Source organism: Nerophis lumbriciformis, linkage group LG01, assembly GCF_033978685.3.
Source record: "Nerophis lumbriciformis linkage group LG01, RoL_Nlum_v2.1, whole genome shotgun sequence".
NCBI classification, from domain to species: domain Eukaryota; kingdom Metazoa; phylum Chordata; class Actinopteri; order Syngnathiformes; family Syngnathidae; genus Nerophis; species Nerophis lumbriciformis.
In genome coordinates, this window is record NC_084548.2 from 54,010,449 (window position 1) to 54,026,193 (window position 15,745).

General features: G+C 39.9%; 1 protein-coding gene across 1 annotated transcript in view; it reads right to left on the reverse strand.

The window, feature by feature from the left end:
* Positions 1-15,745, reverse strand: part of LOC133623666 (adenylate cyclase type 6-like) — a 118,336-nt gene that overhangs the window by 37,779 nt on the left and 64,812 nt on the right. Inside the window, exons 4-14 of the mRNA XM_061986945.2 lie at positions 15,132-15,281; positions 14,672-14,793; positions 7,395-7,506; positions 7,050-7,177; positions 6,769-6,927; positions 4,504-4,645; positions 4,275-4,403; positions 1,491-1,519; positions 1,143-1,290; positions 941-1,038; positions 729-816 (exon numbers count right to left, since the gene is read on the reverse strand). Of these exons, the coding sequence (XP_061842929.1) occupies positions 729-816; positions 941-1,038; positions 1,143-1,290; positions 1,491-1,519; positions 4,275-4,403; positions 4,504-4,645; positions 6,769-6,927; positions 7,050-7,177; positions 7,395-7,506; positions 14,672-14,793; positions 15,132-15,281 (1,305 nt within the window). The remainder of the gene's footprint in view (positions 1-728; positions 817-940; positions 1,039-1,142; positions 1,291-1,490; positions 1,520-4,274; positions 4,404-4,503; positions 4,646-6,768; positions 6,928-7,049; positions 7,178-7,394; positions 7,507-14,671; positions 14,794-15,131; positions 15,282-15,745) is intronic.

The window sequence follows — 15,745 nt, forward strand, 5'->3', positions numbered from 1 at the left end:
GTTTCGTGCTGACGTAGAAGCTAGCTTTTCTCTTGCCGTAGTTAGCTTTTACGGCTAATACCGTAGCATGGCGATATGTTACTACGCTATAAAAAGTGTTCCTCCGTGTTCGCTCTTACAATAACAATGTCGCTACAGCTTGGTTATGGTACAGGTTACGGAATGCAAATTAAGTATTGTTGACGGTTTTTGAATGCATTTTTGCATGTTAGAATGGAAAAAAAACAAACCTTTTGTCTTCTTGTCTTTCATAATGATTGAGAACGATACGCAAAATTCGGGAAAAAAAGTGCAGTTTCTTTAAATTTCATTAAAACTAAAATAATGCTATTCAGTAACAGTGGGAGAAAAGGTCAAACACAAATAAAAATAGATAGAGTAGACATTGACATGGTAAAATAAAAAAAATTCTAGGTGTAATAATAGATAATAAAAAATAACTGGAATTTTTATATAAAATACACAGCATAAGATGGCAAGAAATAATTAAATAATGTAGAAAGCAAAATATGTTTTGGACCAAAAATCACTCCATATACTCACGAGTCTTACCATACTGTGTCTAAGGTATTGTGTATAAATATGGGGAAATAACTACCCATATATGCTCATTTCACTAGCCCTGTTACAAATCTAGGATCATTTATGATAATATATGACATAAACTAATGCCGATACCAACATGAGGGACTGATTTTCATTCGAGGATATCTGCACTGGCTCCTTACTTTGATGCAGGAGTAGATGGAGGAGATGAAGAGGATGTTGGTGAGGAGGATGAAGATGCTGATGTACAGACCGAGCATAAGCGGCGTTCTGCGGAAGAACGGAAAACAGGCTCATTAGGGTGTTTAACTGTCATTAACCCCTCGTAAACTAATCAACATGCACATTTCCTGCCCACAGTTCAGGGGGCCTTTTCACTAAAAGAGTGACTTACATAGTGAAAACAATCATCTGAATGGCACAGATGCAAAAGAAAACGAGGAGTGTGCAGCCCACGTAACCTCCAAAGCCATCATCAACCTTTTTGGAGTACTGACAATGGAAAATCAATGTGGGATTAGTTACTCAGCAGAAGAAATCATTGCTTTTGTGGACCCCGGTGAGGACTTTTGCATGAGCTCTCATCAAACACTGACCTTTTTCTCGAGGTCAGCAGTTTGAAAAGTGAGCAGGAACCTTTTGACGTGGTCCTTCCGCAGCTGGTCGATGCTGCGGGCGTCGATGGCCCTTCCAAGGAACTCGTCCACCTCATCTTCAGGGTTCAAGGCCTCCTGAATGCAGCGGCTACAAAGGAGACGGAACATTGGGTCACATATGGTCGTCTTTGTTTGTGTCTGAGTCGGGCCTGTGATGTGATGGGCAAGATGAGTCAGAGCTAATATGGCATTTGGGCCTGGTGGGATTTGACTAAATAAAAGCAACAGTAACAGTCTGCTGATCAACCCCTCCTAACGAAAGCAACTCTGAACAACTCAAACACTCACTTGTCCTTGCTGGATGCTTCATCGATGCCCTGAAAAGAAACACAGTGAGAGTGAGAGGAGAGTGGAAAGGGTGATTATCATGTAGCCGAAAGTGCAGCTAAAAAACAGACACCAGCTCAGACATCTGTACAGCTAATCCCCAAGAGCCAGGCTGATGTTTTAATTCATGCTTAAGCCTCTAAATTGCAACCCCAAGGGTTAAGCCCTTGGAGATGCAGAGGAAAAGAATGATACTTTTTAATAAAGACATAGATCTCAAGATGCAGCCTCACCACAATTGCGAGTAAACGATGCTGTCATGTTACAATCATACAGTAGTCCAAGTCAGATTAGTTCACTTTCTTCTTATTTTAGCGTCATCTTTTGGAAACAGCAATTCAATTTGGCAAAGGTCATCACAAATATAACCTAGGGCCTGGTCTACATACTAAGACTCAGGTAACAAGTGCTGCACGGCGTGTACAATCTAGACAATTGCGTGTTCTAGTAGTAGGTGTGTTGCGGATGATCTACTAAGACTGCTTTATAACAAATGAAAAAGTGGTGCAGGCCGCCCTATCCAAATAAGGTTCTTGTGTGCACTACGCAGATTATATTCTATAAAATATAATATCATATATCAGTATATATTATATACTGAATAAATAATATGTAAATATTACATATATGTTATATTTTATATTGCTACTATGGTGCATATTTAGTCTACTTTATACCTGTGTTATACTTTCCATCCTTTGTAACTGAGCTACTGTGTGGAACAATTTCCCTTGTGGATCAATAAAGTCTAAGTCTAAGTCTATGGAGACAGTCATTTTCTTCCCCATTCATGTTAACATATTTTTCTAACTGTGGTGTTTTGCTATGTATTGAAACATGCAGCAGAAAGCTATAATATATATTTATATACCACTTTTTGTGGGCATTTTAGAAGCTGTCTTGCAAGGCGATCTACAATGGAACACACTTTTTAGTGTGCTGATGGTGCGCTCTGGGAGACGCTGACACTAACTGAGAGCAAGCACTGGAATGATCCACATGCAAGAAAATTACTTTTTTTTTTTTTTAAACACCAGCAGACAATTTGCTAACTTCAAATAATCTCTTATATTATTCATCAGCTCAAATAATTGCTTGACATGTAATATGTCTAATATTAATATATGTGTATATATATATATATATATATATATATATATATATATATATATATATATATATATATATATATATATACACACACATATATATATATATATATATATATATATATATATATATATATATATATATATATACACACACACATATATATATATATATATATATATATATATATATATATATATATATATATATATACATTTCAAACATCCTAAATGTAGATGCAAAAATGTGGCTTAGTGAGTAGATTTTACGGTAAAAAGAAACCCTGGCAGTTCAGTTGCCAGAATCTTACTGTAAAACAACACAATGTTTAGAATAATAGGCCATAAAAAAACACCCTACATTTTTACGAGACAATTCTGGGGACTAAGCTGCCAGTTTTGATTGCAAAATATACAGATTTTTTTCTACAGTGCACGGAAAAATATGTATAATAATCAAATGCATCTGCAATTGTGTAACAATGTCACTAAGCGAATCCATAATTACATTTATATGCATTTATTATTCATTGTTACATGAAAATAAGTTTGACACCCTTGGTTTAGCGTAATTGCGACCTGCGCACCCGGGACGGTTGATAGTTAAATATATTATAGCAATCTTGAATCCTACTATAAAGAACAATCCAAACACAAAAATAACAATGAAACATAACACACATTGGGCAACACAAAAAGCAACTTCCAGTAAGCAAGCGAAAAGTGTCTCTGACCATCTCCTGGGGAATTCAACAGTGTAAAAATGTAAAAATGTTTACATTAAATGTTACTTTTATCATCACATAAGGCCTAGCATAGCTCTGCGTCACCATATCTGCTGGTAGAAGTAGTTAACACATTTAGTCACAAGGTTCACAAGTGAATACTTTATGCGGCAAAGCCTCACCTCGACTCTACTTCCAGTGGCCCCCCATGTAAATTGAATTTGAGACCCCTGCTCATAAGACTTGATCGTTCGGCCAGTGTATAAGAGCTGTTTTAGATTTGATGTTATGTTTAGGGACAGCACGGTGGTTCAGGGGTTAGTGCGTGTGCCTCACAATACGAAGGTCCTTGGTTCAATCCTGGGCTCGGGATCTTTCTGTGTGGAGTTTGTATGTTCTCTCCGTGACTGCGTGGGTTCCCTCCGGGTACTCCGGCTTCCTCCCACCTCCAAAGACATGCACCTGGGGATAGGTTGATTGGCAACACTAAATTGGCCCTAGTGTGTGAATGTGAGTGTGAATGTTGTCTGTCTATCTGTGTTGGCCCTGCGATGAGGTGGCGACTTGTCCAGGGTGTACGCCGCCTTCCGCCCGAATGCAGCTGAGATAGGCTACGGGCCCCCGCGACCCCGAACGGGACAAGCGGTAGAAAATGGATGGATGGATGAATGGGTTATGTTTAGGTTGGAGACCCCTCTGAAAAGTGTCGTGAGCAAGCTAATAAATACCGTATTTTTCGGAGTATAAGTCGCAACGGAGTATAAGTCGCACCTGCCGAAAATGCATAATAAAGAAGGAAAAAAATGTATATAAATCGCACAGGAGCCCGGCCAAACTATGAAAAAAACCGCGACTTATAGTCCGAAAAATACGGTAGTCGTTAATAATCCCCCCCACAGTGTCTGTCTCACCATCTGCCTGAAGACTTTGGACTCCTTGGTTCTGGCGAAGGATCTATCAGGCACCCAGCGTGGCATCAAGCCCTCTGCAGAATTTGCACGGGCTCGCTGCATTTTAGCCATCATGGCTTTCTCCTCTTTCTGAAGAACAAAACAAAAGACATTCTTAAATGGCTGAATCCTGCAGTAGCCTATGTAAGTACCTAACATTCTCTATCCAAAGAATTCTGTGTGCACTGACCCTCTTCTGGCTGCACCCCAACACCAGAAAGGTTTCAATGTTATTATCCTTCAAGTAAGCATTTCTCTCCCCTCCGAATCCTGGCTCTACCTCATAGTCCTCGCTTAGATACTGTAGAGTAGCTTTGGTGATGTGGATGCGCCTATCACACACACAAACACACATGCTATGTCAAGAACCAAATGGCCAATGGCAAAGGTCTGCAACCTGCGGCTCTTTCATGCCTCCGCCGTGGCTCCCTTTGGCTTGAAAACTGAATGTCAACAAATAATGGTTACTTCATCTATTATATTTCATTTTATTTAGTTAGTTTATTTTAATTCAACAGTTGTTATTTTAAAGAGATCTGGGATCTTATCATATGAAAATAAAACACATTTTAATATATTGTCGATGGAAATGTATGTCACAGCCCTTATGCGACATCTCTTGCTGCCATGCAATTGTATTGTTTTTAGCGGTCAACCCCTAGCAATGGACGGATCAAAAAAGAGAAACATTTTGTTTATTTACATTTTTATTTATTTGCTTATTGATGACTAGGTACCGTATTGTTCGGACTATAAGTCGCACATTTTTTCATAGTTTGGACGGGGGTGCGACTTATACTCAGGAGCGACTTATGTGTGAAATTATTAACACATAACCATAATATTATTTATCTCATTCACGTAAGAGACTAGACGTATAAGATTTCATGGGATTTAGCGATTAGGAGTGACAGATTGTTTGGTAAACGTATAGCATGTTCTATATTTTATAGTTATTTGAATGCCTCTTACCATAATATGTTACGTTAACATACCAGGCACGTTCTCAGTTGGTTATTTATGCCTCATATAACGTACACTTATTCAGCCTGTTGTTCACTATTCTTTATTTATTTTAAATTGCCTTTCAAATCTCTGTTATTGGTGTTGGCTTTTATCAAATACATTTCCCCCAAAAATGCGACTTATACTCCAGTGCGACTTATATATGTTTTTTTCCTTCTTTATTATGCATTTTCGGCAGCTGCGACTTATACTCCGGTGCGACTTATACTCCGAAAAATTCGGTAGTTGTTTTAAAAAAATTTGTCAAATGAATATGCCACATTCGTATGCCTTCAGAATATTGTAATGAGTGGATTTTTATTTTTTTATTCATTAATAAGGGAAGGAACAGTGTATTTTGTTTCTAATGTTCAAAATAATTTGATGATTTGCTTTGTTATACCATACTTGCCAACCTTGAGACCTCCGATTTCGGGAGGTGGGGGATGGGGGCGTGGTCGGGGGTGGGGCGGGGCGTGGTTGGGGGCGTGGTTAAGAGGGGAGGAGTATATTGACAGCTAGAATTCACCAAGTCAAGTATTTCATACATATTATATATATATATATATATATATATATATATATATCTACATCCTGAAAATATGCAAACAAAACTGTGTTTAGATAATTGATACTTCAAACTTGCATAAATAAATATTAAGGAATATAACATAACTTGGCTTCTGAGAGTTTCAAAATGTAATGAATAAAATGCTAAAGTTGTTGATAAACAAGCAATTATTTTAATAATTAAATATGGTCATTTTAAATGAATTATTATGATAATTTAAAATCAATTATTTCAAATATGTTTATTTTAATGTATAATTCTATGGCTGGATGTAATAAGGAGTCACAAAAAAATACAAATAAAAATACAATTAATTTTGATGTTTTTAGCAAAATATAAAAAAAATGAATTTAGTTGTTTTGTTTTTTTTAATTAATAAATATATTTATTTTTAGGTAAAATGAACATAATAATACAATTTATCTGTAGTCTGGATGATTTAGTTCTTGTCACCCTGTTGTCCTCCCGTCATGAAAAAAGGCTGTCCTCACTCAGGTCCGCATGGAGCTGGAGGGGGCGTGGCTTCCAGCTCCGGCTGAAAATCGGGAGATTTTCGGGAGAATATTTGTCCCGGGAGGTTTTCGGGAGAGGCGCTGAATTTCGGGAGTCTCCCGGAAAATTCGGGGGGGTTGGCAAGTATGGTTATACCCAGAAATAAATCAAATAAGTGTTTGATGTCATAAGTCCTATAGCACACGTGTAACGGAACTATAAGTGGTGTTATCGTCATTTTAGAAATTTAACAGAGTTTGTGGCTCTAGGTGGGTTTTATTTTGGGGGAAATGGGCTCCAATGGCTCTTTGTATGCTGAAGGTTGCCGACCCCTGGCCTATGGCAACTTCTATGAGTAAAAGAGCAGGCGGGGCGAGAGGAACTAACCCGGCCTTCCCGCCGGCCTCCATTTGGTTGGCGAGAGTCACGTCGTTGGACCAGACGTCAAACTGCCACTTGCGCAGGCCCAGCACGCCGCAGTGAACACGCCCGCTGTGGATGCCCACTCGCATGTTGACATTGACTCCCGTCACCTCTCTCACCAGCCTGCGGACACACAAATGCGCTCCTGTCAAAAACTGGCCACACACTTCCATCCACTTAACATTCACTGGGAACGCACGACTCTCCGATTGTGTGTGGCGAGTCCTTGCGAGTGTGTCACTTACGAGATAGCTTCAATCATGTCCACTCCCATCTCCACGCAGCAGTGGGCGTGGTCGGCCCGGGGCTCGGGCAGCCCTGACACACAGTAGTAGCAGTCCCCCAGGATTTTGATGCGTAGGCAGTGGTTCTCCTGCGCAGGACGGACCTACATGCAATTAGCACTAATGCACAGCACGCTCATGTCAAATATAAACCCGTGTATGCATGACTGCGATGACTCTTCAGTATCTGCAGAGTCTAATTGATGTGTTACACAATGCTTAAGTAACCCAACCCCCGTGTCCACTTTCAAAAGACGGACATCATCACATGATCAGAGTTGTTGTCAAAAGGAGGTCAGAACCCACCGAGGCGAGCTTATCGAAGCGGGCGAACAGCTCATTGAGCGTCATGACCAGCTCCTGGGCCGTGCACTGAGACGCCAGGCTGGTGAAGCCCTCGATGTCTGCAAACAATATGCTGGGGTGGGGGGGTTGTTGGAGGGTACCCAAAATAGACAGAAACAAGAAGACAAAACATGACATCATGTAATAAACTACAGAGGCAATTAGCTGTCCAGCTGCTGTGTGAAACAAGAGGGCGGGAGAGAGAGAGAGAGACATTTGTTCTGATCCGACGCTCATCATCTGGGCCAATGTAGGTCACCTCCTCCAGCCCTTCCCTATGAGAAACATCTCGCCTCCCCCTGTCTGCATGCCATTCATTGCTAACTTTTGATAGTAATGAGAGGCGAGGGGAAAACACACATTGAGTTCCAGTTAAGGTCAGTACAGTACACGGTGCTCTCGGCCCCCTGGGATTCTCCAGTGGGGCAAAAACTGGCCCAAAAAAAGCTGCTCAAAGGGCTGCAGGTTGAGGGTCATTTGTGTGTTGTTTTGTTTTTTAAATGTTCATAAATATAAATAAAGACCGTTAATGGAAGAGAAGTTGGACTCTCGGCTGTATAATGATCAACAAGTGATAGGTTTTCATAACATACATTTTCTGCATTTATTTCCAGGCCCTCAACTGGTTGTAGTCTTGCAATGGCTGCGCATTGCATTTTACAGCAAACACACTGGCTCGCCCTCGGCAGTTACAGCAGTGACATTTTCTTTGGGCCTTCTTTTCGTCAACAAAAATCACCGCAATAAAAAACGGCAAACGTTCATGTATGTTCTATTTAGGATGAGCGCTATACACAAGCACTATAGCTTTTTATTATCCTCCTGAGAGCCAGCTTCCCCTTGGTTATGGTTATGCTATACATTTATGTCAAACATGCATACAGTTAGAGTATGGAACATCACGTATTTCCAGTTTGTTGTTATAACATGTCGAAAATTGAGTTTTCATAGCGTTTTCTAACACATTTGTTTGTTCACACAGACAAATAGACACATAGATAACTAAATAAGTAAATAAAAAAATACATAATAAATAAGCTTCCCATGAATAAATAGTTAATTAAGTTGTGATTAACATAATAACATGAATAATATTTTTCTTTTTTTCGGTTAGGTTCAAATATGTTTATCAGGATTCTTCTTCTTTGTACACTTTGAACAGTTTCTTAAACTGGAACCTATTAGTACTTTGATTTATTTGTTAAATCCATTACATACAGTCATTTAATTCCACGTACTGCTATACTAAATGTCTGAAGTGTTGTACTGTCATACAAATGTTTTAAGTTAGACTTTTTCCTAAGGTTATATTTCTCCTTTTTCATTCAATAAATAAAGGCTTTGAATGTTCTCGATAACCATCAGTATTATTATTCTAACTGACCTGTAACACTGTCAGCTAAATAAGCTTACTTATTTGTACTTACAAACCCCGTTTCTATATGAGTTGGGAAATTGTGTTAGATGTAAATATAAACGGAATACAATGATTTGCAAATCCTTTTCAACCCATATTCAATTGAATGCACTACAAAGACAAGATATTTGATGTTCAAACTCATAAACTTTATGTTTTTTTTGCAAATAATAATTAACTTTGAATTTCATGGCTGCAACACGTGCCAAAGTACCGGTAGTTGGGAAAGGGCATGTTCACCACTGTGTTACATGGCCTTTCCTTTTAACAACACTCAGTAAACGTTTGGGAACTGAGGAGACAAATTTTTGAAGCTTCTCAGGTGAAATTCTTTCCCATTCTTGCTTGATGTACAGCATAAGTTGTTCAAAAGTCCGGGGGTCTCCATTGTGGTATTTTAGGCTTCAAAATGCGCCACACATTTTCAATGGGAGACAGGTCTGGACTACAGGCAGGCCAGTCTAGTACCCACACTCTTTTACTATGAAGCCACGTTGATGTAACACGTGGCTTGGCATTGTCTTGCTGAAATAAGCAGGGGCGTCCATGGTAACGTTGCTTGGATGGCAACATATGTTGCTCCAAAACCTGTATGTACCTTTCACCATTAATGGCGCCTTCACAGATGTGTATGTTACCCATGTCTTGGGCACTAATACACCCCCATACCATCACAGATGCTGGCTTTTCAACTTTGCGCCTATAACAATCCGGATGGTTCTTTTCCTTTTTGGTCCGGAGGACATGACGTCCACAGTTTCCAAAAACAATTTGAAATGTGGACTCGTCAGACCACAGAACACTTTTCCAATTTGTATCAGTCCATCTTAGATGAGCTCAGGCCCAGCGAAGCCGACGGCGTTTCTGGGTGTTGTTGATAAACGGTTTTCGCCTTGCATAGGAGAGTTTTAACTTGCACTTACAGATGTAGCGACCAACTGTAGTTACTGACAGTGGGTGTCTGAAGTGTTCCTGAGCCCATGTGGTGATATCCTTTACACACTGATGTCGCTTGTTGATGCAGTACAGCCTGAGGGATCGAAGGTCACAGGCTTAGTTGCTTACGTGGAGTGATTTCTCCATATTCTCTGAACCCTTTGATGATATTACAGACCGTAGATGGTGAAATCCCTAAATTCCTTGCAATAGCTGGTTGAGAAAGGTTTTTCTTAAACTGTTCAACAATTTGCTCACGCATTTGTTGACAAAGTGGTGAACCTCGCCCCATCCTTGTTTGTGAATGACTGAGCATTTCGTGGAATCTACTTTTATACCCAATCATGGCACCCACCTGTTCCCAATGTGCCTGTTCACCTGTGGGATGTTCCAAATAAGTGTTTGATGAGCATTCCTCAACTTTATCAGTATTTATTGCCACCTTTCCCAACTTCTTTGTCATGTGTTGCTGGCATCAAATTCTAAACTTAATGATTATTTGCAAAAAAAAAAAAATATTTATCAGTTTGAATATCAAATATGTTGTCTTTGTAGCATATTCAACTGAATCTGGGTTGAAAAGGATTTGCAAATCATTGTATTCCGTTTATATTTACATCTAACACAATTTCCCAACTCATATGGAAACGGGGTTTGTATTTCCCTATATGTCTACACAATAACTCAGATATGGTACCCAGTGGCCATTTATTGTTTTGCATAACAGGGCAAATAATATAAAAACAAATGTGTAACTGACAAAGAACTACACCAAACACAAATATCCACATGCAGAAAATTGTAGTTCTTAGGATACACATGACAATTGTGAGAGAGTATGTGGTGAGGCATGCAGTGTCCATTTTTAACAACCATTTGGTTACTACTATTTTACATCCTAATAATTCACTGTTGTGATTGAATTGCATTTATATAGTGCTTTTTCTCTAGAGCAGGGGTGTCAAACGTACGGCCGGCGGGCCGGATCAGGATGGCGAATAGGTTTTTTCCGGCCCGCAAGATGAGTTTGCTAAGTATAAAAATGAGCTGAAATTATTTAATGAAAGAAGCTGCTGTTCTAAAGGGATGTCACCATAGCAATTATTTGTACCCCCTGCCGCGAGAACGCGCATGACTTCAAAGGGGGTGGAGTTATGTGCCGTGTGAGATAGGAAAGTAGAGGCAACACTACCGTGTTTGGACACTACGTACCGGTTTTTTTCAGAGTATAAGTCGCACCGGAGTATAAGTTGCACCTGCCAAAAATGCATAATAAAGAAGGAAAAAAACATATAAATCGCACTGGAGCCCGGCCAAACTATGAAAAAAACTGCGACTTATAGTCCGAAAAATACGGTACTACAAAATGTGGATTGTTATGATCATTCCTTGATTGTCAAAGATGTTGTTGGTAATGTAACCTGTGACATTTCTATCGCCCCCAAAATTTTTTTTGATAATCTACATTTCATGTTCTTCTACTTATGACTGCATGGGGACATGTTTTCTGAAATATGCTGAAATAATATGTATCCCCTTTTAACTTCATGTGTGATTAATGAAATGACTCCAAATTCACAAGTTTTGTTGTAGATGATGCTACATGTGTACAGAATAAACCACATGATGTTAGTACATCAGTTGAGGAAATGAGTACATTACTAATAACATCCTGTAATTTTTATTTTTTTATTATTCATTTCATCTTCTGATGGATTAAAAAACAATGAACACCAATGGGAGCATTTTAAAACTCTGCCAGACTCAATCCCACCTATTTGACTAATTAACTTTATCAAATATCGGAGTTATTGTGCAGAAATATGGGGAAACAACTACAAATGTGCACTTCATTCACTAAGGGTGTTACAAAAAAGATCAATTAGAATAATACATAATGTTGGATATAGAGAACATACAAACCCTTTATTTATTGAATAAAAAATATTGAAATTCAACGATTTGGTGCATTTGCAAAAAGCTTAAATTATGCACAAAGCAAACTATAACCTGCTACCCAAGAATGTACAACAATTCTTCTCAACAACACTGCTCGTACAACACTTAAAATCTTTAGCATATCAGTATATGGAATTAAATTATGGAACGGATTAACTAAAGAAATCAAACACAGAAGAGACTGTTCAAATAACAGGTGTTCACAAAGTACACAGAACAAGAATTATGATGAACATCTTGAACCCTTTCTTTATTTTTATTTAAAACATTTTTTTTATTGAGACAAACATTATTTATGTATTTAATATTTGTTTACTTACTATGGTATATTATTTGTTTGTTCACTGTTCTGTTACAGAAAAAAGGAAATAGGATAAAATTGCTATGGTAGGAAAAGGTGTAGGATTAAATAAACTCAGTTTCTTTGTACTCCTTTTTGGACGTGCTGTAATGAAACAACTGGAATTAAAGCTGCAAGCAGCGATGGACGGGACCGACTTTGACGGCACATAACATCCAAACCGGAGCAGTAATTAAAACTCTTTCGTCAAATTTTAATCAGAAGGGTTCAATCTCTCTCCTGTGCTACTGAAGCCGACACAACAAACGCACTTAGAGGAGCTAATGTTTGAAAAAAGGTGACCGGTTTTTACAAAACTTTTGTTTTGAAGGGGGAATTGCAAACTTCCTGTTGATTTTAGCTGGGGGTTGTCAATATATGAAATGTAGGTCTAAGTGAGACCGACATAGAGGTTTTTGTTTCATGTCTCTAAGACATTCCTACTGGAAGTTACAGGCAGTTTTGTCTGAGTTTTCTTCCTAGGAATAGTTCTGTCTGTTTTCTTTCTAGGGGGTGCTAGAGCGCAATTTTGAGTTTTGGGGTTGGGTTTTTTATTAGATCGCAATTGTTGCCAGTCCTGATGTGTGTGTCCAGTTTGGTGAGTTTTGAAGCATGTTAAGGGGGTCAAATTACAGCTCAAAGAGGCAAAAGTGACTGTTTTTAGTAAACTTTTTTGTTTTGAAGGGGGAATTGCCAACTTTTTGTTGATTTTTGCTGAATGATGTCAATGTATAAAATCTAGGTCTAAATCAGACCTACATAGAGGTCTCTACGACATTCCTACCGGAAGTTACAAGCAGTTTTGTCTGTGTTTTTTACTAGGGGGCGCTGGAGCGTAATTTTGAGTTTTGGGGTTTGGTTTTTTTATTAGATGGCAATTTTCGCCAGTCCTGATGTGTGTGTCAAATATGGTGAGTTTTGAAGCATGTTAAGAGGGTCAAATTACAGCTCAAAGAGGCAGCCGGTATGATAATAATAAAACCTTACAATTACAATAGGGTCCTCTGTCCCAAAGGGACATTGCGGTCCCTAAATATGTGATGAATTACATTGTATTGTATGCATGTTCGAAATATACTGAAACTGAACTGAACCAAGCTGCTGACCCGTCTCCGCTCGGGATGGTTTCCTGCTGACCCCACTATGGACTGGACTCTTACTATTATGTTGGATCCACTATGGACTGGACTCTCACAATATTATGTCAGACCCACTCGACATCCATTGCATTTGGTCTCCCCTAGAGGGGGGGGGGGGGGGGGGGGTTACCCACATATGCGGTCCTCTCCAAGGTTTCTCATAGTCATTCACATCGACGTCCCACTGGGGTGAGTTTTTCCTTGCCTTTATGTGGGCTCTGTACCGAGGATGTCGTTGTGGCTTGTGCAGCCCTTTGAGACACTTGTGATTTAGGGCTATATAAATAAACAATGATTGATTGATTGATTGAACTGAACTGAACAAATCATTTATTCAGAAAGTACAAATAACGACAAATTAACATAGAGTTAAGACTATTAACCCCAACATTTTGAGAATGTGTTTGTTATATTTTTAAACAAAAAAAGCAATCGGACGTTGTCTTTATTTTTAAGTTATCATGCCATGATTTTACCAGTTTGGCCCACTTGGGAATAGATGTTCCTCCATGTGGCCCCGGAGCTAAAATGAGTTTGACACCCCTGCTCTAGAGACTCAAAGTGAAACCCAGCCAATGTACATCTTTACAATATTACGATATTTATATATATTATTCTGTACACATATTATGTATATATTCATATATATGTTAGATTTTTTATCGCTATATTAGTCTATTTATACCTGCATTGTTCTTTCCATCCTTACACTTTCCATCATTGTAACTGAGCTACTGTGTTGAACAATTTCCCTTGTGGATCATTAAAGTTTGTCTAAGTCTAAGCTACATTTAAACCAGTGTGGGTGGCACTGGGAGCTGCTGGGTAACGTGTCTTGCCCAAGGATGAATGGTGGAAGCGGGAATTGAACCTGGAACCCTCAAGTTGCTGGCACGGCTGCTCTACCAACAAATGCCTTTGTGCAACAAGTTGTTTGACAAAGCACTCCACAGGTAAATATCGTATATGGGTCACCGGATAGAGGCCATTCTCCCTTGTTTTCTTTGTTCCCTACCGCCAATCGCCACGGCAACATTAAACGCCCCAACAGGGGGATACACGGTCAACTAATGGGTGGAGATTTGCCGCGGCTTGTAAGGGCTGAGTTATTTCCACTCACATGGGGTGAAACCCAGCGGTGAGGGCCGAAAGCAGCGGGCGCGCAAACTTGAGGACCGGCTCCAATAATTTGCAGGAGAACGCACAGCAGTGAGCCACAGTGCTGTCAGTGTTGATAAACAAGGACATGCATAATACATGCTGTCAGGGAAATAGCTGCTGGAGTGACTGTGTAACTGACACATCAGTCAGTGAGGTCAGTGCCATGGGCGACACCGTGTGACAGCAAAGTCGAGAAGATCTTCGACCTCTTTTGTGTGTGTGTGTGTGTGCGTGTGTGTGAGTGTGTCTGTGTGTGTGTGTGTGTGTGTGTGCGCGCCGGCTTTACCTAACATTGTCATGTTTTTGGATGTAGATCTTGTGGAACATCATATCTTCCTTCTTGGCATTGATATCGGCCTTCATCTCCATGGCAACGTGCCTTGGCAGCACTGACAGTAGTAGGCGCTCCTGAGAGAGCGAGCGAGCGAGAGGGAGAGAGAAGAGAGGAGAAGAAAATTAAAGAAAGCCCAACAGTGAGAGAGTCCATTAATTTAGTCACGTTTCCGCAGTTAGAATGTGTGTAATGAGTCACGCTGCCTGGTTGGCATCTGCGTGGGAATGTGTTAGTCAAGAGCGGGGCTATGTGTTACACTTCGAAACATATTGTTGACCTCGGAATACTGAGACAAACAAATGAGACAGGAAAATTGAGACGGCATGTGTTGCTCTTTTGCATGCATTTTCCCAACAGATGGCTCCTGTGTCATTACCTCCAATATGTGCTGTGTGTGTGTGTGTGTGTGTACCTGCTGCTGGTTTTCCCTCTGCAGGTGAATTCTGGCCTGAATGTAGCCTCTGGTCTCCTGGAAGGCTTGTCTCTGGGAGACCTCAGCAGGGTAGTGGGTGCAGACCCCGATCATGTTAGTGCAAAGGAAGATGACAACGTTGGCTGTTATCTGAAAATACGCAACGCACAACAAGAAGGAAATGTCACAACGTGGGAAAATGGTGAACTCTGCCGGGTTTGTGTCAGATCAATAAACATACGAACAAGGGCGACGGATTGGAGGATGGTGACGTTGGCTTGTGGCTTGCTCCGCATGTAACAATTATGTAAACAATTGTATGACGACAGGAAGACATTCCCCACAGCTTTAGACACAGATGGGAAGCCGAGTTTTGTTAATTCTATTAAGTCAGTGCTAGGATTATTGTCCTGATTATTGTATTTCTACTCCTCCACTTGGGGAAGGATCTCTTCCCCAACGCGGAGATGGCACATCACCCTTCTCCGGGTGAGAACCATGCACTCAGACTTGAAAGTGCTGATTTTCATCCCAGTCGCTTCACACTCAGCGGCGAACCGATTCAGTGAGAGCTGAAGATCTTGGTCAGATGAAGCCAGCAAGACCACATTATC